At 61.1% G+C, this 24910-nt stretch overlaps 1 protein-coding gene across 1 annotated transcript; it reads left to right on the plus strand.

Moving 5' to 3' along the window:
- The first annotated feature begins 1260 nt into the window (after positions 1-1260).
- TMPRSS6 (transmembrane serine protease 6) lies at positions 1261-24207 on the plus strand. The gene is made up of 17 exons (XM_037515218.2): positions 1261-1456; positions 4984-5117; positions 6179-6246; positions 6777-6961; positions 7178-7219; positions 8644-8848; positions 11395-11531; positions 12786-12898; positions 13209-13318; positions 17882-18027; positions 18269-18367; positions 19262-19375; positions 20559-20675; positions 20965-21133; positions 22242-22513; positions 23423-23559; positions 24049-24207. Exons 1-17 carry the CDS (start codon positions 1261-1263, stop codon positions 24205-24207), a joined length of 2403 nt encoding a protein of 800 aa, XP_037371115.1.
- Positions 24208-24910: the final 703 nt, after the last annotated feature.

Below are 24910 nucleotides of genomic sequence, written 5' to 3' on the forward strand. Positions count from 1 at the left end.
CCAAAACCCACTATGTAGCCAGAAATAACTCTCAGGAGACACACACATGCACGCACACACACGCACACACGTGCACACACAAGTACACACACACGTGCACACACATGTACACAGCCGGGATGGATTATAAAATCACAATGGTGTTAGTGGCAGTAGTAAAAGCAGCCTAACTTCTCAGGGCCCTGGGACCTTGTCCTGCTGGTGGTAGACGGGGAGGGGTCTTCTCCGTGGCCCTAAATCACACTCGGAAGTGTGCTGGGGTGGGGGGAGCTCTGAAGATAATCTGTAGACCTGAGCACGAGAGGGGTGACATTCAGTTATTATTTAATCACAATGTATAATTAACAGCTTGCAGAGGGGAGGCAGCCGTGGGGACACCGAGGAGGCAGAGTCTGACACCTGCGCTCCCTGCGGTGTGACCTTGCACGAGGCTTAGCCTCTCTGGGCTTTGGATGTTTCAGCTGCAAGATAGGGCCAGATATTCTATTCAAATCGCTTTGGGGAAATGAAGTCAGGCACCCCCTGGACTGAGTTGGGTGTGTTTCCTCATCTGTCCAGTGGGCGCGGAAGCTTGGCAGGTGTTTGGAGGCTTAAGCAAAATAATACGTGGAAAGTGTCCGCAGAGTGGCCTGAGGCAGCACTGTGGGGGCCAGTGGCCACCCCGGGGACACTGGGGGACTAGACGAGATGACGTCTGTGAAATGATTAGACCGTGAAATGAATATTAGTTTTGCCTCCTTTTTTCACCCCTAAGAGGTTTGGATGGGCGGGGGGCCGGGACCCTGGTCCCGCACAGCACTGGCTGGGGAGGGGCAGGTTCTTGGTGTCCCCATTTCGGAAAACCCCACTATGGAGAAGCAGGCGGAGGAAGAGCATTCCCCTTCCTACCAGAAGGAATGCTGAGAAGCTGGCTCAGAAATTTGTACCCCAGATACTCCAGCTCCATCTGGGAGCAGCCTTGGGGGTAGCGGGTGCAGGTGGGTTCAACCATGGAGATCTGGCAGTGGCCGCAGTAAGGCAGGGCTGAGGGGTGCGCTGACCCCGCGCTGCCACTGCCTCTTGGGGAGCTGCTCTCGGACTTGCTATCCCCCTTGGCAAGCTGGCCGGGCAGCGCCCACTTTGAGTCACTGCTACTTGGGGCTTGCCTCCTCCTCCAAAGGCAGGGGTGCTATCCAGCTCTCGTGTACCCGTGGTTCTCAGCAAAGGCTCCCGCACAAATACCAGGCTGTTCCCAACTCCCTATTCTGCTTCCCCACCAGGATGCCCATGGCCAAGGCCCCGCAGGTGACAGGCGGGCAGGGGGACGGAGGTGATGGAGAGGAGGCAGAGCCGGAGGGCATGCTCAAGGCGCCCGTGGAATCAAGGAGAAAAGTCCGGGACTACCTCCGCCTGGCGCCCCTGTGGCTGGCGCTGGTCATGCTGGCTGCAGTGGGGGTCCTGCTCTGGTATTTCCTAGGTAATCATGTGGGCTCACCAGGGAGAGGCACCTGGGGGGGACTTGGGGGGCAGTGGGGGCACAGAGGACCAGGACTCAAGGCCTGACCATGGATACCTAGCAACTCAGCTGGGCCAGGTTCTTCCTCTCTCCGAGTCTCCCCCCACACTATGAGGTGGCAGCTGCTGTACCTACATTTCAGGTCCTATGGCTCAGGCCAAGTGGAAGTTCCTTGCTCAGGACAGAACCCCCAGCTCCCTGGCCCCCAAAGGGGAAGGAGTGTCTCAGAGCACCTTGTTCTTGTGAACTGACAAGCTGAAGCAGCGTAAACAATGCCTCCCCTTGCCAGCAGCCCCCCTGGGTTGCCCCGGGGCTCAGAGCCAACTGGCTCTGCTGGAGGAGGCCCAGTGGCGCCACTGGTGCCTGCACCAATTAGTGCTTCTGCTCACTTGAGCCCAGCCCGGGAGCTTTTCTAGGGTGGGGACCACAGCTCTACCAGCTCTGGGTCTCCAGGGCCTGGCAGGGATGGAGGAAGAAGCAGAGGGGACCCAGTCCTCAGGCATGGGGGGTTCCTCACAGCATCGACTTTCACACTTGAGCAGCGTGAATTCAACACGCGTGAGGAAGGGGGTGGGGATCTGCCGTGTTCAGAGCAAGCAGCCAGGGCCTCTGCCAGGGCCTGAATTTGGGTCCTCCTGCCGGGTACCACAGCCTCAACCAGTCCCTGGGGCCCCAGGAACAACTGGTCCATTTTCTGGGTCCATTTGTCCACCCTTCCTTTCGTTCATTCATGATCCGTGCAGCCGTTCAGGCGTCCCGCGAACTCTCTCGAGCACCGACTGTACGTCTCTGAAATTGATGGAGACCGTGGCCTTCCTCGGCCCGTGGCCGTGGAGTAAGGGACACACCAGACCAGACGTGCCCATGGGAAGACTCCCTGGTCACCGTAGAGGCTCACGCCTTCCTTCATTTGGAGATAAAGTCACCTACTATGTGCCAGGCTCTGCCCTTCCCATAACTCACGAGTGTGCCAGGATAGAGGAGGCTGAGGGGCAGGGGGCACAGCTGGGACACCAGCTGTTGTTGATCAGAGGCTTCCCATTCAACCCGGCCCAGGGCAGAGTGCTCCCCGGCTCTAGCTCACATCGCAGGGGGGCACTTTGGAGCCATCATGGGGAGACCAGGTCAACCCAGCTCCGGCACAGAGGGCGGGCGTTGTGCAGAGCTGGCCCTGGGCTGATGCTGTGCTGTTCAGAGCTGGGGTCTGTTGCAAACGGACTCACCCTGACTCAGGTGCATCGTCCTTCCGCTGCTCCAAGCCGAGCATCGCGGCAGGGAATGGAAGCTGTGTGCACTTCACCACCGGCAGGAAGCCAGCGCCCCAAATAGCGCGGGCTACTGAGGCCTCCTTGGGCTGCAGGATAATTAATCTTCAGGGTAAACCATGGAGCAGCAGGCTGGAGGGCCAAGAACTCATCTTCCAGTTGTCTTTCTTTGCAGACAGTCTAATTCCTCCTGATTAGCAACTGGAGTAAATCGCCCTCTTGGGGGCGGGAGCCCTGTGGGCTGAGGACTCAGGGGGAGTGCTCCCAAGTCTCAGCTGAGGGAAGCTAACGCCTGGCACCCGCAGGGATTAGGGTAGAGGAGGTACTTCAGGAGAAGTTTGAAGGATTCCTCCACCCAGGCCAGGCTGTGCTCCAGGCCCCTGATGGGGAGGTGGGGTCTGGAGACAGACACACAGGAGGCTGACCTGGAGTGGGCTCGCCCACCTGACGAGCAAAGGACAAACAAGTGGGCCCAGGGTGGGCCCAGGAACCCCTGGGAGGACAGGGCAGGGCTGGCTTCCCTAGGCCATGGGTGCTTCATGCTGCCCAGCTGTGATTCCTGGGCCTCTCTCTCCCCTCAGGCAGTTTTATGCTTTTATCTTAAACCTTCCACCGCTGGGCCCCCTCTCACACCCGACCTTCAAGAGAAAATGGAACTGCTGAGGGGAGATTCCCTAGATTCTGGCTATACCCAGCTACACCCAGGTGCTCTGCCCTCCTGGGGGAACCACCCCGTGTCTAACGCCAGCTGTTCTCCCTCCAGATCGCACCCTGTGCTCATGGGGTGGGGGCTCCAGCGATGCCCCTAGCCCTTCTCACGCCTCCTGCCCTGAACCCCTCTGTGCCGCCTTTGCTCCCTTTACAGCAAACTTCTCGAAAGAGCCCTCTCAAGGTGCTGCTGTCTCCATTCCCTGCACCAGTCTCTGCCTCCCTTTCCAGCCTGGCTCCGCATCCCCTTCCATTTCAGCGGCTCTGGACCAGGAGGCCAGGCCTCCTCATCTCATCGCCTCTGACCCATGGCAGCACTTGACCTTGACAGGCACCACACCCCTCCTCCTTGAAACCCTTTCCTCCCTGGCCCCTGCAGCACCCCCTCTTTCGCTCTCCCAGGTGGGGGATGCTCCTCTCTACCTCTGCCCACTTCTTTCCTGCTCTGACTGGAGCACTCGACTTTAAATGCCCTTTATACCCTGGTGACTCTCACATGCACATCTCCAGCCTGGGTCTCTCCCTGGCTGCTGCGGGGGGTCCCTCTTCCGGGATGTCTGAGGGATCTCACATACCCCTGGCTCAGGATGCAGCTCCCCGCTCCACCCGTCTGTGCATCTCATCCCTCTGTTTGCTCCCCCTGACTTCTTACTCTGCTTCACTCTGGCCCCAATTTACCAGCAAACCCAGTCATCTCTGCCTCCAGCCTACTCCTGCCTCCAGTCTCTCCTCACGTTCTCCACCGCGCAGCCCGGCCAGGCACCCTGGGCTGTCACCGGGAGGTCTCTCAGCGGGAGCCGCCTCACTGTCTCCCTGCTTCTGCCCGTGCCTCCTAGGAGGGTCTTTTCATACAGCGAATGGAATCGCGTCACCTCTGCTTAAAACCTTTGGTGGCTCCCATCTTGCCAGACCCCCTGCCATCACTCCGCTCTTCCTCAAACATACCAGACAAGTTCCTGCCTCAGGGCCTTTGCACATGCGATTCCTCGCTTCCGAAGGCACTACCTTTCCTCCCCTCTTCTCAACCCTCTTGCTTTGGCTAAAGGGTCACCCTGGCCCAGACCCAGCATCTCTGTCCTGTCCCCTCGGTGACTCCTTGAAGCCATCCCTCAGGTGAGGCCTGCCTGCTGTGGCCACGGGAGTGGCACCTGTCTTACGCACCACTGTCAGCTTCCCACAGGGACACGTCTGTCTTGATTTGCTAGAGTACCCCAGAGTGGGTGCCAGGAACCTGACCTTCCGGGCCCATGTGGGCTCCCTGGCCCTCATGTCACCCTCATGCTGGGCTGGTCACTGCGTCAGCCTCTGGGACACCATCTGTCTGTGGCCTCTCTCCCTGGCACCTTGGGGCCGGTTTGTCAGGAAATCATCCTTAGATGATGCTGATGGCAATGACAAGGACGATGGGAGCTCAAGCTGTTGGAGACTGGGCTGAGGGTTCAAGGAGGCAGGGAAGGCTCGGGGGAGCCACCCCAGGCTCTTCCCGTGCTGACTTGCTGGTCTCTTCCTGGGCAGGGTACAAGGCAGAGGGGACCGTCAGCCAGGTGTACTCGGGCAGCCTCCGCGTGCTCAACCGCCACTTCTCCCAGGACCTGGCCCGCCGGGAGTCCAGTGCCTTCCGCAGTGAAACCGCCAAAGCCCAGAAGATGGTAGGGAGGGCGCGGGGGGGGGGGGGATGGGGTAAGAAGCGGGGCGCTGATGGGAGCAGAACCTGTTGTGCCCACGATAGAAGGGGACATGACATAGGATGGTGGGAAAGTTGGTGGACTCCGGAGTCCTGTGCCCTTGGATTAAATCCTAATTGTGCCACCTAGCAGGGGCGCAGGGGTGCTGCCAGGGCCCCACCCACAAGCCCTCCCTCCAGGCCCATGGCTTTTACTCTGTGGGGGAGGGGGGAGTGGTCTCATGCTGCCAGCACTTCCCTCTCGGAGGCCACTGGACCACACCCTGTCCAGCAGGGCAGGCCGGACGGAGGTCCCAAGAAGTTGCTGCTACGCTTGGCCAGGAGAGATGGAGACGGTGGCTGCTGCCCCGGCTCCCTCTAGCCTTGGGGATGCCCCGCCTCTCTCAGGGCCCTCCTGGTGGACTGCCCCTCAGTTGCCTGCACAGTTGCTCCTTCACAGCCCTTTGGCTGCCCCCCTTCCTGTCTCTTCCCCACCCCCGTGCCCGCGTTCCCCTGGATCACCTCCAAATAAGCCCCTGGCCTCCCGTCCCTGGCTCAGGACCTGCCTCTGGGGACCAAGCCAAGTCTCTCTCCTGCCTCGTCAGGGGGGTGATAGCAGAGCCAGGTTGTGCAAGGGCAGGATGGGGGAAGCTCTCTGTGCCACTCTAAGTGCCTGGGGACAGCAGGCCTGCCGGGGTCCACCCTCAGGACTGTGAAGAGCAGTCACGGGCGCAGACCCACTGCCTGAGCTATAGACCCAGCAGGGGTCTGGGAGTCCCCTGGGGCTCCTCAGGGTTGAGGAGTGACTTTTGACTGGGAGAGAGGTCACTCGTGGTCTGGGGGGTGAGTGCTAGGGTGGGCAGAGCCTGAGGGTGGGAATGGGTGTGACTTTGGCCTGGGCCAGCCTGTCCACCCGCGGCCCAGGGGCTCCTCTTCAGGCAGGGCCGCAAGGGCTGGAGGGCATCCCGGGGTGGGAGGGGGTTTGGGAGACAGTGGGGCTATGTACCCCCAGGGGGTCACCAGGGGCTATTTTCCCCCTCCTTTTAGCTCAAGGAGCTCATTGCCAGCACCCGCCTGGGCACTTACTACAACTCCAGCTCGGTCTACTCCTTTGGGTGAGTTACCCTGCCCCTCCCAGCCCATGCTAGCACCTCACACTCAAGATTGGGGGTTGGGGTCACTGTCAATTTCTGCTATAAAGCCCTCAATTTTTTAAAATGGGGAAACTGAGGCACAGAGAGGCCACTTGGCTGGTGTGTGGCCTCCCTCGCTGAGCGGGGTCTCTGCACCTGGGGGCTGGGCCTGCGCAATGGAGGGGGTTCTGGACCAGGGCATGACAGGCATATCCAGGCCCTGGTGAATCCAGGAGGCCAAGGCAGGGGTCCAGCTGCCCCACTCACATGTGGTCTGTGGCACACAACCCAGCCTCTCTTGCCTCAGCTCCTCAACTGCAAGATGGGGTTGATGAGAGCACTTCCCTCAGAGCCAGGTAGGAGGCCTCCCCGCCAAGATGGAGCCCACCACCTGGGAGGTAGTTAGCGCTCAGTGTAGGTGCTGCATTGGGTTTTCTCCCCCAGGGGAGCAGGGACTGGGTGCAGGTGGACTGTCCACCCTCCCCAGTCCCTCTCTCCTCTGCCTGCCTCAGGGAGGGGCCCTTCACCTGCTTCTTCTGGTTCATTCTCCAAATCCCTGAGCACCGCCGGCCGTCGCTGAGCCCTGAGGTGGTGCAGGCGCTGCTGGTGGAGGAGCTGCTGTCTTCCGTCAATAGCTCGGACCCTGCTCCCTACAGGGCTGAGTATGAGGTGGACCCCGAGGGCCTGGTGATCCTGGGTCAGTATAGGAAGGATGCCCGCCAGGGCTGGGGTGCACTCAGGGTGGGCCGGGGCCCCAGGACCGAGGTGGCCCAGGCAGGGGGAGGTTCAGCATTCAGGGTCCATCTCAGACAGGTTGGCTCTGACGGTCTCCTCGATTTTTATTTTCATTTTATTTCATTTTATTTATTTATTTATTTTTGTCTTCATTTGTTTGTTCGTTTCCTTTTAACAGAAGCCAGCGTGAAAGAGATAGTTGCCCTGAATTCCACGCTGGGTACGCTATTTTTGTTTTCCTCTCTGCTTTCTGTTTGAGTTGTGTTTTTCCTGACTTGGCTGAGTGGTGGGGTGGGCAGGTGGCTTCCGTGGCAGCACGAGAGTGCAGACCTAGACCTACCCAGGGGATGCCAGGGAGGACTCGGGAGGGCTCCCAAGTGGGGCTGTGGGGGAGGTGTGCGTTTGTGAGCAGGTGTGCGTATCTTGCACACGAGTGTGTGTGTGGTCTGTGTGGGCTGAGTGTGAGTAGCAAGTGTAATTGCATTTAAATAAGACTCTGTTTTCCATCAATTTGCCTGTGAGTCCCCTTTCCACTGACGGTAGAAAACAGTCTGGCTAATTCAAGGTGTAGCCAGTCACTTTGGTTCAAAACTTGGCCTCTGGGAGATAACATGGCCGTGACATTCAAGGATTTTCCCGCCACCTGTTCCTTCCCTGTCCCAGCCAGCCAGGCTAATGTGCCCTCTCCCCCAGCCGCTGCCGTATTGCTGATCTCTGCTTCTGTCTGAGAGGGCCGCAGTCTTCCTGGTCAGCCCTGGGGCGTAAAGGACTGAGGCCACTAGACTGCACCACACAAGGAGTTCTGTCTGAGCTGTGGTCCATGGGGCTGGCCGCTCCTGGAGTTGTGCAGTGCACCACGTGCACAACTGTGCTCCGGCCCTGAGCAAACCCCTGAATACCCTGATTTCTCCTAATCGGTCTAGAGTTTCTACTCAGAGCTCAGAGCTTCAGCCTCCTCTCAGGGAGACAGTTTAAATCCTGGTCACACCTTCTCTGACTTCCTCTCCTTCTATCTCACGGGTGAGATGTTTCCTTCCTGGGTGGGTGGAGGTGATATGGTCCAAGTGAAGTTTCAGATAGTTTAAAGTGGTGATTCTTATACAATGATGCAGGGAGCACCTAGCAGAGATTTATTTAACTTATGAATGAGGGACCCCGTAGGATGGTAAAGCTGCTTCAAAAGACAGCACAAGAAACTGCTGGATCGATCGATCAATCAATCAATTGATCTATCATCTACCTACCTTCTAGCATCTTTCTTTCTCTGTCATCTGCTCATCATCTATGTAGCATCTGCCTAGCTACTTAGCATCTGGCTGTCCTCAGTGGACACAAAGAGCACTGGTGTGAGATTGTCAAGTTAGACCACAGCTGGTTGATGTCCCACCATAACCTTGGGGGTTACCCTCCTACAGAGCCAAAATCCCTCACTGCTTCTCAGTCTTCTGAGTCTGTGACCTCATCAACAGTCAATAGTCAATCAGTGTTATTATTCCCGAGGGGCTCGGGGGCCCCGTGGGGTGTCTAGTACAAGGCCAGCCAACAGCAGGCCACCTAGTCCGCCCCTGATTTTGTAGCCATGAATCGAGAACGGCTTTGACATTTCTAAATGATTGAAACAAATCATCTCCCCGGCCCCTCCAGGCTGCTACCGCTACAGCTACGTGGGCCAGGGCCAGGTCCTCCGGCTGAAGGGGCCTGACCAGCTGGCCGCCAGCTGCCTGTGGCACCTGCAGGGCCCCGCGGACCTCATGCTCAAGCTTCGGCTGGAGTGGACACGGGCCGACTGCCGGGACCGCCTGGCCATGTACGACGCGGCTGGGCCCCTGGAGAGGAGGCTCATCACCTCGTGAGTGCCTGGGAAGGGGGGCGGGAGGGAAGAGTGTGGGATCCAGGCCACCACCAGCATCCCGCGCGGAGGTTTGGTTGACCTTGGGCCCCGGGATCCGGGAAACAGCTGACCCAAAGGGACGCAGGGAGAGGAGGCTGGACATGGCTGCATCCTGGGGCCAGTCCCCTTCCCCTACCTCAGGTTCCCCATTTGTAACAAAACAGTTGTACTAGAGGACCCCCAAGATCAGCTGCAAGGGACAGCATGGCTTAGTAGAATATTTCGCGTCTGGCAGCCCTGACTTCTAGTTCCATCTCTGCTGCTCCCTAGCTGGGTGCCCCACGGCAGGTTACTGGGCCTCTCTGAGCCTCAGATTCCTCACCCATGAAATGGGTGCACAATCGTGCTTCCTTTGCAGAGTTATTGTGAGGCTGGAAATGAAATCCTCTGTGCCAAGATCCTCCCTCATCATTATTCCTATTCGGGAATTTTATCCACTAGAAACTCAGGAGCTGCTACCCACGACGGCTCTCATTGCGCAGGCTGTGCCAGGGGCTGGGTCACAAAGGGCACATTGCCTCTTTGGTAAAGAGGGAAATACTGAGAGTTCTCGAGGAGAGGGGTAGGGAGTGAGGGCACGAGCTCTATCGGGGAGTGACAGGGTCAGAGGGCAAGGAGTGGGGTGAGGATGCCATAAAGGGGCTGGCCATGACCTTGGAGCCTGGTTACCTCCCCATAGGGTGGGGGCAGCTAATGGGGCCCACAGGGCTCTGTAGGAGGTGGGGGACTGGCAGATTGGTGGGCTTGCTTGGGTTCCAGCAGCTTCTAGGCAGGGGTCAGGGGTGGGGGGAACCTGGGTGTTGAGTTCAGGGGCAGCCCTTGAGGGTGAGCTCCTCCCCAGCCCGTCCCTGAATCTCCGCCCTGCTCCGGGCTGCGCCCATGCTCCCCACTGTGTGCCTGCTGCCAGGCTCTGTGACCTCAATTTGGAGAGTTCGTGGGCTGAGTTCCTTGGAAGGCAAAGAGCCAGATATCATCTGATTCTTAGACTGATGAGGGTGAAGGTGCTCACGGGCTTTCCCTGGGGCTTCTGAGTGCCCCCCCCCCCAACCCGTCTGCTTTTTTGGGGGGGAGGCTGGCTGCCAACTCAGCACTATTCCAACACCGTGTAGCTGCACCCAGTGCTTGGAGAAGCTTTCAAATGATGGCTCAGACCAGATTGGGATCTTCAAACTTGCACCCCAGAGCCATGAGTGGGGGACTAAAAAACCCAAGAGACCCTGCCCCACCTTCAATCTCTGGGTTTGTTTCCTGTGTCACACATCCTGGTTGCCTGGGGGACATTTTTGTTACAACAAAGACCCCCCTACTAAGTAAACAAAAGAAAAGAAAACCTTCAAGTTGAAAATTGAAGCCACCATTAAAGGGGACCTCCCTCTCCCTGAACCCTAACTCTGCTTTCTGGGGAGATAAGCTGGGGCCGAGGAGGGCTGTGTGGAGGTTGGGGAGCAAGACAGTGAGAGCAGTCCCACTGGTATACACAGGAGGAAGGGAGTGCTGGGGGAGCAGCTGAGAAATGCTGCACCCCAGGAACCTCAGACACCAGGACCCTCCTGGAGAAGCCCTTGGATTTATTGACCCCACTCCTGTGGGGCTCCAGGGGCGCCATAGCTGGCAGGGCTGGGGGCCATGTTTGGCTCTCCCTCATCACCTGCAGGAGCGCAGCCCCCTCAGGCCCCATCCCCGACTGCCGGATTCTGGGGTGTCTGCTGGGGGGGCGGGAACAGGACTGTTGCTGGCACTGGTCTGTCTATTAGCAGGGACTCCGGAGAATTCCATCGGAGGGAAGGGGAAGTTGGGCAGGGGTTGGTGAGAGGGTAAAGGGGAAGCCAGCCCCCCACCACCCGCCGCGACCCGCGATGGGCAGGCCAGAGACACTGCAGGGAGGAGGGCGCCGGCCGCAGGCAGTGCCAAGTGTGCTCTGCTGTGGCCACGGGTGGGGCCTGGACACGTCCCTGAGCCTCAGCGGCCCGCCCAGGCAGGCAGTTGACCCTGCCAATCTCTGAAAAGCCTCTTCAGGGCTCATCCCAGACCTCTAAGAGTCCCGGATCCTAAGGTACTGGTATTTTTCTGAGTCCGCCAGGCGCAGGCTCTAGTGGAGTCCTGGGGTAGGGAAGGGGCCGGTCCCAGGCCAGAACAAGGCTGGGGGCAGAGTGTGACCTGGCCGAGACAGGTCCCCTCTGGTGCCATGGTCGTCCTGAGGGGTGCGACTGAGGCACTCAGGGTCTCAGGGATTCTGAGGGGACAGGGCCAAGGGGCTGCAGTCAGCTGCCATAGTCAAACTCTCAGCCTCAGAAGTGCGGCCGACCTCCTGGCCGCTCTCTCTTGAGATGCCTGCCTGACCCTTACAGGGCCTCCGGTTGGTTCTCTGGGCCAGAGAGGGTCAGAAACCTGCCCGTGGACACACAGCAGGCTGGCTGGCCGAAGGCCTGGATGCACAGACTCTTACGGGACACCCTCCAGGCCCCTCCCAGGCCCGGCCCGCTCCTACCTCTCTCTGCCCGCAGGGTGTACGGCTGCAGTCGCCAGGAGCCGGTGGTGGAGGTGCTCGCGTCAGGCGCCGTCATGGCGGTGGTGTGGAAGAAGGGCCTGCACAGCTACTACGACCCCTTCCTGCTCTCTGTGCAGCCTGTGGCCTTCCAGGGTGAGGGGCTCAGGGTCCCGAGGGCAGGGGAGGGCCACGGAGGCAGAAGCGGGGTGTTGGCCTGGACATGCCGGTCCCCTCCTTTGCTCTGGTCGGGGATGGGCTGGGGGAGAGGGAAGGTTCTGGAAGCACCTCTGCTCCTGCTGTCCCATCCCGGACCCTTCTCTTCCTTCCTCCACTCTTACTCCATTCCCTCCTCCTTCACTCTCCTCTCCCCTCAACTCTCACTCCCTCCTTCTCTCCCCATCCGGATCTGTCTCTACTCCCCACCCCAGCTTCCACCCCCTTCTCTCTGCCCAGCTGGTGACTGATTCTGGGGCGGGTCTGTGGTCAGCAGGCCTGTGGACCCACTGGAGCCCAGGTCTCCCTGAGGTCTTCTGGTGCTCAGGCCGGGCACGCCTAATGCACACTGCACCGACCATCCCGCTGCCCCCACTCTCCTCCTGCTCCCCTATCTCCCTCCTGCACCCCTTCTCAGGGTAACCACACCTCACCTTTCCTGTTATCCTTGAGCCTGGATCAGCCCCGCCCCTAGGCAGGCAAAGCAAACCTTGCAGTTTGCAGAGCTCATGGGAGGGGGCGCTGCTGCTTCCCCTCCTGCCCCTTCCCCTCGCGGTAGCTTCCCCCCTTCTCCTGGGGGTGACTCCTGAGGTCAGCTGGCTGTGACCCTGGTCCCCAGCTGATCGTGACCTGGGGTGCCAGCTGCCCTCCCAGGGCCCCTGGGGCCAATGAGGCCGCTGTGCTGGCTGAGTCCCAGGAGGGTCAGTGACAGCTCCGGGGAGAGAGGGGTGAGGGGCTTCAGAGACCCTGACTTCGTGGGGCGGTGCGGGCAGCCGGGGGCACTCCTGATCCCTCCCCTTCTCACTGTGTGACCCTCAGTCAAGTGGCTGCTCTTCTGTGAACCTCATCTTTGAAAAGGGGGTCATTGTTCCTTCCCCGACCCCGTGTCCCCCCAATTCTCCTGCAGTTTTGAAAACACCCAGTAAACAGCCATGTGCGGCACCACAGATGTCAGCAGCAACACCTATTGACACTGTGAGTGCTTTGGGTCCGCTTAATCCCATCGGCTGCTGTGCACTGTTGCCGCCATTTTACTGAGGAGAAAACTAAGGTCCAAGGCCACAAAGTCACACTCAACCCTGTTCTTGGCAGTAGGCGTGGTGGGGTGACAGCTGCCCCCGAGGTGACACCTGCAGGGCGGTGCATCGGGGCAGGGTCGGGGGGACCCTGTGTAATGGCCGTTCTCCGGGACAGCCTGTGAGGTGAACCTGACCCTGGAGGGCCGGCTGGAGTCGCAGGGCGTCCTCAGCACACCGTACTTCCCCAGCTACTACCCGCCCACCACCCACTGCTCCTGGCACCTGACGGTGAGCCCCACTCCCCTCCTGTCCACCTGCTTGTGCCCAGAGCACCCCCAGGGCCTCGGAGACCCCCGGCTGGGAGGGGAGGGCTGTCCTGCCTTGGCTGAAGCGCCCACAGGCTGAGCCCAGGGTGCAAATCCCGCCAGTACTAGGCAGATGGTGAGTGTGGCCAAGGTCTGGCCTGTTTGTTGATTGACTGACAGACCTCAGCCCAGCAGCGCGCTATGGCAAGCCTCCTCCCAGGGCTGCCGGGGGAGGTGGCCCACCAGCCCTGCTGTGCCTGAACGCCACCTGGTAACCAACTCCTCCCTCCCAGGTCCCTTCCCTGGACTATGGCTTGGCCCTCTGGTTTGATGCATACGCACTGCGGAGGCAGAAGTACGACCTGCCCTGCACCCAGGGCCAGTGGACCATCCAGAACAGGAGGTACCCACCCCTCTGAACCCCATCCTCCCACTGGTATCCCCCAGATCCCAGACCTCAGGGGAAGCATAGGAAAGGAGCAGAGGCAGGACTAGGACAGGGCTGACCCTGTGCTGGACCTGCCCCCCACTCCGAGCCCCCAGGCCCCCATCAGATAACTCCATCCTGGTGGAGCCCAGGATTCTGGAGTTCCAATGTGCAAGATTCTAGACTTCTTGGTTCCAATGCACTAAAATTGGAGGGTGCTTGGATCCTGGGATTTGTGCCCACATTCACCAGCGCTTGCAATTGGTTTATTGGTTGACCCATCAGCCAAAGTGGGGCAGATTGACCACGCTCCTTGATGTGCCTCAGGGCTCCCTCAGGCCCTTGCTGCCTCCTGGGCCTGCCCAGGCGGAGGGTGCTGGGTGGGCCGGGTGTTGGTCTTGCCTTGGCACCAGGACTACACAGGGCGCCTGAGCGTGGCCTACAACTCACACTTGGGGTGATGGGATGCGTTTTCCTGCTCTCTCCATCCTGAGCTGAAGCTAGTATCCCAGAGAGGAGCTGGGGGGGAGAGCAAAGTTAGACACCTGACCTCACCCCCAGCCCCCTGGCTCTGCCATTGGCTGAGGCAGGGTCCTGGCATGGGGCAGGGCGGCTCCTAGCTGGGCTCGGTTCAAGGCATTCAGCTCACTGGCCCAGCAGCCTGTGATGTCAATGGCATCATAGTTCTATTTCCCAGAAGGGGAGTTGAGGCTCAGCAGGATTAGGGGTGCAGGGCCACAGCCAGGGCCACCCCATACTCCCGCCAGCCACTACCAGCAGCGGTCAGACAGCGTTCCCACCCATGCTCCCCAAGCAGGGCCTTCTTCCTCCCCAGCATAGCTGCGGGATCGCAAGGTTTGGGCACTGGGTGCTGGGCTGGGGACCTCGTGTGCTTCTAATAGGGGTCACCAGTGGGCAGAGCCTAGCTGCAAAGGACATCGCTGCCAGGGTGGCGTTTCAGGCACAGTGACAGATTCTAACAGGGCTGGAGGAGCTCTCCCTGCCCAGAGTCACAAAGCACATTCAAGTTCTCAGACGTGTGGGCTGGGCAGTCCATGGAGCCCAACCCCACCCACTGTACAGGTAGGGAAACTGCCTCAGGTAACTCATCTGAGAAATGGGAAAAACCAGACATGAGCCCCACTCCCCGGGTCCTGGGGAGGCCTGGATGGAATAAAGAGAGGGCACATCTGCCGCTGCAGCCTGGGCTGGCTGGCCCCTGGCATCATGTGAGTTAAGGCCTGGAGGAGCAGGTGCCCGTCCTGCCTTCATGGACCACTGAGGAGCCAGGGGCGCAGAGAGCAGCAGTCAGTGACCGTCACCCAGGTTGTAACTGGAAAGGTCAGCTGTCACCCAGCGTGCTGACACCGCGGCTGCGTGTGGGCGCACATGCTTGTGTGAGGGCCGAGGCTTCCCCATCCCGGGCGAGGGCTGACCAGCTCTGAGAGCACTGGGTGGGGATGGGGGGCGGTCCCCAGCTCCATCTCTCAAGACTTGGTTGAGGGTCCAGGGTGCCAGGTGACCGCCCCAGGCTCTGCAGCCTCTGCGGGGTCTGGCTGTGGGAGGGAGGGCGGAGGTGCCCCGCAGCGGATGCCCCGGCGGGCCGCTTCCTCTAGGGCTGGCCTGATAATGATCATCTTATGCAGATGCTGGGAAACTCTTTGAATGAGCATTTGTTGGAAAATCTAGATGAGTGGGTGGCAGAGACGTGAGAGGTCTGAAGAGGAGTGTCAATTTCCAGCACAGGGTGTGTGTGTCGGTGGGGGGAGGGGGGCACTAATCTTGGGTCCAGAACACGACAGGTGGGAACCCCGGGGGACGGTTTAGGAGAGAGGTGTCTGAGCCCTCAGGTGCCAGCGCAGTGATGAGGAAGGCAGGCTCCCTTCACCTCCTGGGCCTTCTTGGGCATCAAACCTCACTCCTAGGAACAACCCCTACCTCCCGGTCTCCTGCTCAGCTTCTTCTGTGCCCATCTGACCTGGCCAAGAACTCATGCCCTTTGAGTGCCCTGAAAGCGTTTTGGGAACTTGGCTTTGTGAGATCCGGCCACTGGCTGCTGTTTCACAGAACCCACTCTGGCTTCCCCCTTTCTGAGAACCTGCCTCCTGCCAGCTTCCTCTCCTGTGACGTCACTTTTCTTGTGCTCTGCCCTCCCAGGCCATCTCCCCTCTGGGCTCCTGAGCCTTCCCAGAGACCCCCAGCCCGGTTTGATTAAGGGGCAGCCCTTCAGCTCTCGGAGCCCCTGGGCGGCCGGCGCTCCTGCAGCCACGGAGGCTCCCTGGGTGCTGCTGAGCGCCAGAGCCTGTGCACACGCTGGTCCCGCGGAAGGCACAGCCCAGCTGCTGCCCTAGATGAGCTCACGGCTTGGCAATGCCAGCTGCCACTTTCACGGAAGTCATTTCTCGCATATTCCTTCAAACACCCGCAAGTGAGATGTTAGTACTACCACTTCACAGGTGTGAAAATTCAGCTTGCTGAGGTTGAGCCCTATGCCCAAGGCACACAGCTGGCTCATGGGGAAAAGCTGTACCTGAATTTCAGCTCTGCAGCTCCAGGCCCAGGGCTCTGCCACCATGGCACATGCTGTAACCCTCCCTTCTTCAATGCTCACCTTCTTCTTTCCACTTACCCTGTCCTTGGGAAAGGGAATGCATGCAGGCAGCCATCCACCCACGCCTCCATCTACCCACCCTGCCATCCATCTATCCACCCAACTTTCCTTCCATCCATCCATCCATCCATCCATCCATCCATCCATCCATCCATCCACCCACCCACCCTCCCACCCACCCACCCAACCACCAGCAGGGCAGTTTCCTGAGGTGCCAGGCTGAACTATGGCTGATTCTGGAATTCTCTCTGGGTCTCCGGTAGAGAAAATATCATGTGTGCAGTCTTGACCACCCCTGGCCATCACTCTGGGTGACCGCAGAGCTTTCAGGTTCTTCTAAATGGAAGTACATCCCCACCAGCATCCCTGTGACTCCCAGTGTCTCCACAATCTCCCTGTGGCCGCCTGGGGACAGTCCATTCCCTGACCTGTAAGGATGTCCAGTGTGCTTGACTTCTTCCCCCTGCCCAGCACTTCCCAGGCTCAGGTCCGTGTCTGCTTCCCAGGGCAATTCTCTGGGGATAGTGACCACTATGACATCGGCTTATCCACTTTAAAAACAACCACCCTTGTTGACTTTGTTTCGAAAGGACCAGAGACCAGGCTTGCACCCGGGCGCCCCCTGGCGGGGCCCGCGGTACAGTGTGGTCCCCGGGGACAGCGGGCAACTTCAAGAAGAGATTCTCAAAATTTTCCATCCTAGCACCCTTGACACCCTCTGAAAGGACCATACACCCTAGGAATGTGTGCTACAGAGTCTATGATTTATGTTTGCAGTGTTAGCAACAAAAACTGAGAAAGTTTTAAAAAAATCAATTCATTCAAAATCATAAAAAACCCATTACATTTTAACATAAATAACGTATTTTATGAAAAATTAGCATTTGATGAGAAAAGTAATCATTGCTTTACATTTTCGCCACATTCTTAAATGGCTGGAATAGCAGACGACCGCCAGATGCCCCCGCACCTACTTCCCGTTCCAAACCTCAAGGTCTCTGGAAAATTCCAGTGTCCTGTGAAAAGGCAGGTGACATCTGTGCATTATTATGAAAGTCATTTGTACTTTGGACCCTCCCGGATTCCCTGGACCACATTTTGAAGACTTTTTCTTGGTCTGAGGGTGAGAATATGGCCAGAGAGTGAAGGGAGGCTACAGCCGAGGCCAGGACCGGAGAGCTCGGCCCTGGAGCTCATCTTGCAGGGAGTCGAGCAAGCTGGGTGGGTTCTCCTGAGGAGGCCGGACTCGCCCCGTGTGGCTCTTCTCTTTATGAGCCTTAGCTGTAAAATGGGGTGAGAATAACTCCCCCCTCAGGCTGGAGTGGCTGCAAGAACCCCAAAATCCCTGAACTGCCCCCCACTGGATGTGGCCATGGGCAGAGACGAGGCTGCCACAGCACTGGCTATGGTCCTGGGAGCTGGAGGGTGTGGGGAGCCCACTGGTGGTGGCTGCGTGTCTGTGGGAGGGACAGGGCTGAGTGGGGAGGGGGTTGTCTGTCACCCCAGCCCCAGGCAAGGGGCGCGACTTCCGTGCACACAGAATAGACCAGTCAAGGACTTCAGCCTCTAGGACGCAGTGAGCTGCTTGTCAGCTCTCAGGCCAACAGACGACAGTCCCCTTGTCTTACAAGGGAGGCAAGGCGGCTCGGCCAGGGCGGGGGCTCACAGCTCCTGGGTGGCTGGGGCTAGATTCTGGACTTTGCATTCATCCTACAGGCCATGGGGAGCCACTGGAGGTTTGGGGGCAGGCAAGTGAGATAGGCAGGCTGCTTTCCAGAAGATGACCCTGGGGTGAGCGCTCACGCAAGGGAGAGCTCAAGACAGGAGGGGAGTGGGTGTGCGACTCCCCTGGCCCCTCAGCTGGCTGTCCGCAGGCCAGGACCCTGGCTTTCCCTTCCCTGGACAGCCCATGTGTCTCTGTCCCCCAGGCTGTGCGGCCTGCGCACCCTGCAGCCCTACGCAGAGAGGATCCCCGTGGTGGCCTCCGCCGGCATCACCATCAACTTCACCTCCCAGACTTTCCTGACCGGCCCGGGCGTGCAGGCACACTACAGCCTGTACAACCAGTCGGACCGTGAGTACGGGGCCCCGGCGCCCGCGCGTGCCCTGCCCCGGCCGTGCCTGGGAGCTGGCCCAGGAGTGAGTGTGGTGCCGTGTGTGAGGCACCCACGAGTGCTCCCTAGGCAGGAGCACGCCTGCCTGCCCACGTGTGTGCGGTTGCACGTCTGCATGTGGACGTGTGCTGCACCGGGCATGTGTGTGGGCACGCAGGTGCCGTGTGCGTGCTGCACCCATGACGCCAGTGTCCCGTGCAGCCTGCCCCGGAGAGTTCCTCTGCTCCGTGAACGGACTCTGCGTGCCCGCCTGCGACGGGGTCAAGGACTGCCCCAACGGCCTGGACGAGAGGAACTGTGGTGAGCCGCCCACCCACCCCTGCCCCCACCCACACTTTCCAGCTGGGCCCTCACGTGTGGTTTGGGTCCCTGCGTCTGGGACTCGGGGCAAGTGGGAGTGCAGAGCGGACATGCGACCTCTATGACCTCTGGAGGGCAAGCCCATGGGCCAGGCTCAGGGGGCAGCCTGGGAGCAGTCGCCTGACCCCAGCCCAGGGCATCTCCCCACCAGGCCATCACCCCCAGTGTGGCATCCGGAAGGAACTGAGAGAGAGAGGCAGGACCAGAGCAGGACCAGGAGGGCTGTTAAGCAAGGACAGGCTGGCCCTGGTCCTTTCTCCCGGCCAAAGAGAAAAACCTTCATCTCCCTCCCTTGAGTGGGGTCCTCACCCCTCCACTGCAGGGGTTCAGACTGGAACTTCCAGTTTTTACTGAGGTTGTACTCATGCTGCCCAGTCCTGGCAGAAGGGGCACAGTGTCCCGGTCCCCCGGCCTGCGCTCTCAGAATAATCCCTCTCCCCGAATCCTGGGTTCTGGGCCTGACTCACCCTTAGGGCCGACTCTTCCGGTCTGATCGACTGACACCTTCCTGCTCCCCATCTCAGCAACCATGTGGGGTGAGCAGCAGGCAGGAGGAGAGGTGTGCTGACCTCTGGAGAAGCCTCGGGCCTGGGGGAGGTGCCCGCGCTTGGAACCCCTCTAGCGCCAAGGTCTGCCTCAGGCAGGACAAGTCCGCTTGGACGAGCCACTTCACCTGCTTCCACCAGTGAAGTGGCCCCTGTGAAGACTCAGGCATGACGCAGCCAAGGAAGACTTGTGATGGTGCCGTGCGTGCGCTTCAATGCGTGCCACAGCGTCGCCAAGTCCAGCCTGGTGCCCGGCCTCCTCCCACAGCCCCCCTCTGTGTCCTTGTAGTGTGCAGAGCCACGTTCCAGTGTCAAGAGGACAGCACGTGCATCCCCCTGGACAGGGTCTGTGACCGGCAGCCCGACTGTCTCAATGGCAGTGACGAAGAGCAGTGCCAGGAAGGTGAGGCGGCGTGAACACCAGGGGAACCAAAGCAGGGGCCTCAGCCAGAGTCCAGCCCCTCTGCATGCTTCTTCAGCAAAGGCTTCCTCCCTCTCGCCCAAACACCCACAACTCCTCTGTATGTCCATTTGTCCATGCATCCATCTCTCTGCCCGTCCATCCATCCCCCCACCCACCCAGCCCTCCCTCCTGCAGTCTCTGCAACCACCCGTCTGCGGTTGGCTCACACGGCCACTCACCCCACCATCCCGTCGTGCCCAACCGCCTACCTCCATAGCCCCTGGGCCATCAGCCTGACCATGTGTTGGTTCGCCCAACCGCCTGTCTGTGCACCCCTTGCTCACTCCTCCATCCATGCACCCCGTGAGTGCCCACGGGGGCCCATGCAGCCGCTGATCTCCCTAACTTCTCACCTGCCCATTGGTCCTCACATTCATTCATTTATCTGACCTTCCAGCTACGTCAGTGTCCCTACCGGGCCACCCATGCACTCAAGCGCTGGTCTGCGTAACTCTCGTCTGTGTCCATTACTCCACCCACCCGCCCACCCCCTCGTCCAGCCAACATCCGCAGACAACTCGGTGGTAGGCAGGGCAGTGAGGCACTGGGCGCAGAAGGCACCAGAGATGTGGGCCCTGCGCTCAGAGGTCATCCGAGAGCAGGAAGACGTGCTGGGCGACTCCCTTTGACCCAGAGCCTTTGCGACGTCACGTCTGGTAGCGTGGGGAGACTGCTGTGGTGGGGAGATCAGGCAGGGAAACGTCCTAGGGGAGGCAGGCCTTGAACCGGGCCTGGAGGAGGGGTGGGATTTGAGTAGGAGGCCAGTGAAGAGCTGAGGGCGAGGCAGGAGGGCAGCCAGGTGGGGCCAGGCCGGGGGGCACTGCCCGGCCAGGTGGGAAGCCTTCGTCTGGCAGCAGAGGCACTGCCCTGCTCTTGGAGTCCAGCCTGAGGGCCATGGCACTGCTTGGTCGTCAGGTGCCACACCTGGTCAGGAGCCCCAGTGTGAGAGGGGAGACGGTGGGGGGAGGGGACTGAGGACCCTCGGGGGACTATTTCGTGTCAAGGGAGATCCCTCCCGGCCACCTCCTGACTTCGGGGCGCCACCTTCCCTGGTTTTGTTTTGGAGGCTCCCTTGAGTGTAGGAACCCACCCTGGTGCCCTGCCCCCACCTTCTCCACCCCAGGGGTGCCCTGCGGGACCTTCACCTTCCGCTGTGAGGACCGCAGCTGCGTGAAGAAGCCCAACCCGCAGTGTGACGGGCGGCCCGACTGCAGGGACGGCTCCGACGAGCTGGACTGCGGTGAGCCCGCCTGGCCCGGGCACGTGGGCAGACCCCCTCAGCCCGCTGGGCCCTGACGCGGGGAGGGCGGCGGGGAAAAGCCCAGAGGGCAGGGGAGCCACCACGCTCTGCGAGTCTCTGCCATCCGGAACTGGGCCGGGCCTCTGCCCGCCTCCTTCCCCTTCATTCCCCCCCACACCCCTGCCCTCTCTTCTGGCTCCAAGTGTCCCCTCCTGTTTCTTTCTGCGTCTGTTTCCCACTGGCCCCTCTCCGGCATCACCCCTTCTTACTCTGCATCCCCCACCCCCAGACTGTGGCCTCCAGGGCCCCTCGGGCCGCATCGTGGGTGGGGCCGTGTCCTCAGAGGGGGAGTGGCCCTGGCAGGCCAGTCTCCAGGTTCGGGGTCACCACATCTGTGGGGGAGCCCTCATCGCTGACCGCTGGGTGATCACGGCTGCCCACTGCTTCCAAGAGGACAGGTGAGACGGGCAAGGGCCCAGACCCGAAGAGATGGGGGCAGGGAGGTGGAAGGGAGGTGCAGGTGTCTGAGCTCTAGGCGACAACTGACTCACTCCTCGTCCACCCGGCAACATTCACCGTGCTTGCTGGAGCCGGGGCTGCGCTAGACACGGGCCACAGCAAAGAACAGACTGCCCCCTCCCGCCCAGAGGCCGTGCCCCCTGCAGGTGTACCTCTGTGGGGGTGGAGCCCCAGAACAGCCTCCTGGAGGGGCATCTCCCCCAATCTCCCCCAGATCCACGCACCTTCCCCATCTTTGGTGGGCTGACCACACCCCTCCCTGCTTGGCTGGGCCCGCCACCAGCATGGCCCCCCCACTCCCCCCCACTCCCTTCCCCACACCTCTCTTTTTGGCCCTCGGCCTCCACCGAGCCCAGCCAAAGACCTGGAGCCACCAGAGCAAACCACCCTCACACCCAGAAGCCGGCGGCAGCTCCTCCCTGGGCGGATGGAGCCTCAGCACTCCCCACCCAGGCGGTCCGCACCGCTGGTGACCCTGCAGGTCCCCTCTGGGGCCTGTGCCCCAAGCCCAGGAGCTCTGGGCACGGTCTGTCCACGCCGCTCTCTCACCCGTCCCGGGCTCCCACTGCCCCGGAGCTGGACGCTGACGCGGCACGCGGGGCTCTTGGCGCCCGAAGCCCTGCTGAGCACCACCCCACTCCATTCCCGCCCCTCCTGGTGGGGTCCGCCAGCCCCAGCCAGCCACAAAGTCTAGCAGGTGCTCGGGCATAAAGGAGACACCATCTGGGCCTGGCACAGAGCCACGTGTGTCACCTGCTGTTCTTAGGAGTTCCCCAGGAATATGTGAGTTGAGAGAGAGAGAGAGAGAGAGACTCACAATTCCCGTTTCCCAGATGAGCTGCCCGCAGGCTGGAGAGGCGCACACGGGGAGGCTGGGGGTTCCAGGCGCAGACTCCAGCGTCGACACTGGGCACTGCCACCCGCCGGCCACTGGCCTGGCAGAGCAGGGCGGCGGGGACAGGGCGTGCCAGCAGGGGAGTCCGGCTGGGGAAGCTGGCTCCCCTAAGGGGGGGCGCCTTGCTGAGGAGGCCACCCTCCCGCCCCCAGCATGGCCTCCCCCGCGCTGTGGACCGTGTTCCTGGGCAAGGTGTGGCAGAGCTCGCGCTGGCCGGGGGAGGTGTCCTTCAAGGTGAGCCGCTTGCTCCTGCACCCGTACCACGAGGAGGACAGTCACGACTACGACGTGGCCCTGCTGCAGCTCGACCACCCGGTGGTGCGCTCGGCCACCGTGCGCCCCGTCTGCCTGCCCGCGCGCTCCCACTCCTTCGAGCCCGGCCTGCACTGCTGGATCACGGGCTGGGGCGCCCAGCGTGAGGGAGGTGAGCAGCCTGGGGTGGGGGGGGAGACCCCTGCGGTCTGCCTCAGGCAAAGGCACTACCCCTCACCCCCACCCCCAATCTGGAGGTGGGCAGGACTGAGATCAGCGAAAGACCGGGCCCAGGCTGAGAGGAAAGTGAGCCCCCAGAGGATGATGGAGGACAGTGGCAAAGCCGGGGTCGGTTCTTCTTCCCTCCTCCACTCCCTCCACACACTTACGAGCACCTACTATGTGCCGGACAGTGACGGGCAAATAGGAGAGAAAGATGAAAAGAGAACAGTTGGGGGGAGGGAGGGTGCTGGGAGCAGACGTGATGGGGAGGCGTCCTCAGGGGCAAAGGAGTCAGGAGGCTAAGCTGAGAGGGGGATGAGGGCAGCGCCACAGGCTGCAGGCGTGGGGCTGGCCGGGGAGGTCGGCGGGGAGGACAGGCAGCCTGGAAGGATCTGGGACGGGAGTTCTCTTCCCCTGCACTTCACACCCACCTGAGGCGTCCAGGAAGACCTGGAGCCTGGGTGCCCCGGCCCCAAGCCCCAGGGAGGGCCCCGCCCCAGGGAGGGCAGGTGCACCGCCTGCAGGTTGGTTTGAGGGAGCGCTGGGCCGGACAGAGGCTGAAGGGTTTAGGGGCAGGAAGGAGGGGTCGTGCGTGTGCTCTGGAGAGCCTGGACTGTCGCAGGGCAGACGGGTGGGGGAGAAGCTGGAGGAAGACACCATTCCACACAGGCTTTGGCGGGGGGGGGGGTTCTGTCCCCACAGTCCACACAGAGAATGAGCCAAAACAGTGCTGGTGAGGCAAGAGTGGGGAGAGCAGGAGAGCTGGGGGGAGCCCCGAGACGCAAGGGGGATGGTGGAGGGAGCACGAGGCTCCCGAGCGCCTCCGATCCTCCCACCTCCACCCTCTGCCCACCGGCAGGCCCCACCAGCAACGGTCTGCAGAAGGTGGACGTGCAGCTGATCCCCCAGGACCTGTGCAGCGAGGCCTATCGCTACCAGGTGACACCCCGCATGCTGTGCGCCGGCTACCGCAAGGGCAGGAAGGACGCCTGCCAGGTGACTCCCTGGGCTGAGGAGGGAGGCCCCCCGCACACTGCCCCAGGCCTGGCCCCCTGCTCACACCAGCCTCGGGACGCCCCAGCGAGCAGGGGTGGCTGTCCCCACTTCACAGACGCCGCCTAGGCTGGGGGTGGGGAGTGACCCGTCCCCGTCACAGACAGCGGGTCAGAAGAGACCTTGGGGCAGCAGCTCTCAGGCTCCAGTTCACTCCTCGCCCACCTCCAGGCACTGTGCCCAAGGGCACACAGAGGGAGCCTGAGGAGGGGGCGGAGGGAGGGCGGGGCACGGGCACACACCCACAGTGCAGGACAGCTGCCCGGGCCAGGCAGGGCTGGTTTGCCCTTTCTCCCATCAGGCTTGGGGGAGACAGGCTTCAAGTGGGATGTGACTTTCTTGGGGTCACTCAGAAAATCCCCAGCAGTCAGGACTTGAACCCCTGGGGGTGCCTCATCCCAAGGTGACCCTGACGCTCCTCTCTCCTCTCAGGGTGACTCGGGAGGCCCCCTGGTGTGCAAGGCGCCCAGTGGCCGCTGGTTCCTGGCAGGGCTGGTCAGCTGGGGCCTGGGCTGTGGCCGGCCCAACTACTTTGGTGTCTACACTCGGATCACGGGTGTGATTGGCTGGATCCAGCAGGTGTTGACTTGAGGCGCTGCCCCCTGAAGAACTGTGGCCTACCTCCTGGCTTCAGCCCAGGGCCTCCACCTGGCAGAGAGCAAGTATTTTGGGGGTGACAGGACCTGAGGAGGCAGAAGCAGCAGCCCATCCCCCATCGCCCCGGAGCGGGCAGGGGAGGGCAGAGGGTCACAAGCTGGTGGTCAAGACTTCCTCGGGCCTGGCTGGTCACCTGACGTGGCCAGGGAGTTGGCATCCAATGCGTCACCTCTGGATTCTTCCCTTTTCCAAACTTCCTCCAAGGCTGACTTTGGGGGGAAATAGCTCAGCATCGATAATGCAGCCCCCAGGTCCTAGTAGGAGTGTCTGAGACAACCCCCCCAAGTCAGAGGCTGCCAGGACACCTCTACTCAAGAGTCCAGCCTGTGATGCCCCCCGCCACCTGGCCCAACCTGAGGGGTGGGGGTAGAAGGTGCCCCACAGGAGGGACCCTCGGAGCCCCTGACACAGCCAAGTGGGCCAGCTGCCATCGTAAGCCAAAGGGTGGGGGAGCCCCAGTTCCAGGGTCCTCGCCCCGCCCCTTCTGCCCAGGGCATCCACTGCCCACCTCGCCCGAGGGGAGCTCGGCTGCCCTACGGAATAAAGCCGTCTGACCCAAGGCCCTGCGCTGGAGTGTGAATGGGGACTCGGGCAACCAACCTCACGCCCCGACCAAGCAGACTCTGCTTCCCACCCA

Source organism: Talpa occidentalis, unplaced genomic scaffold (genome assembly GCF_014898055.3).
Source record: "Talpa occidentalis isolate TD23 unplaced genomic scaffold, MPIMG_talOcc4v2.1 talOcc4.16, whole genome shotgun sequence".
Classification (NCBI taxonomy): domain Eukaryota; kingdom Metazoa; phylum Chordata; class Mammalia; order Eulipotyphla; family Talpidae; genus Talpa; species Talpa occidentalis.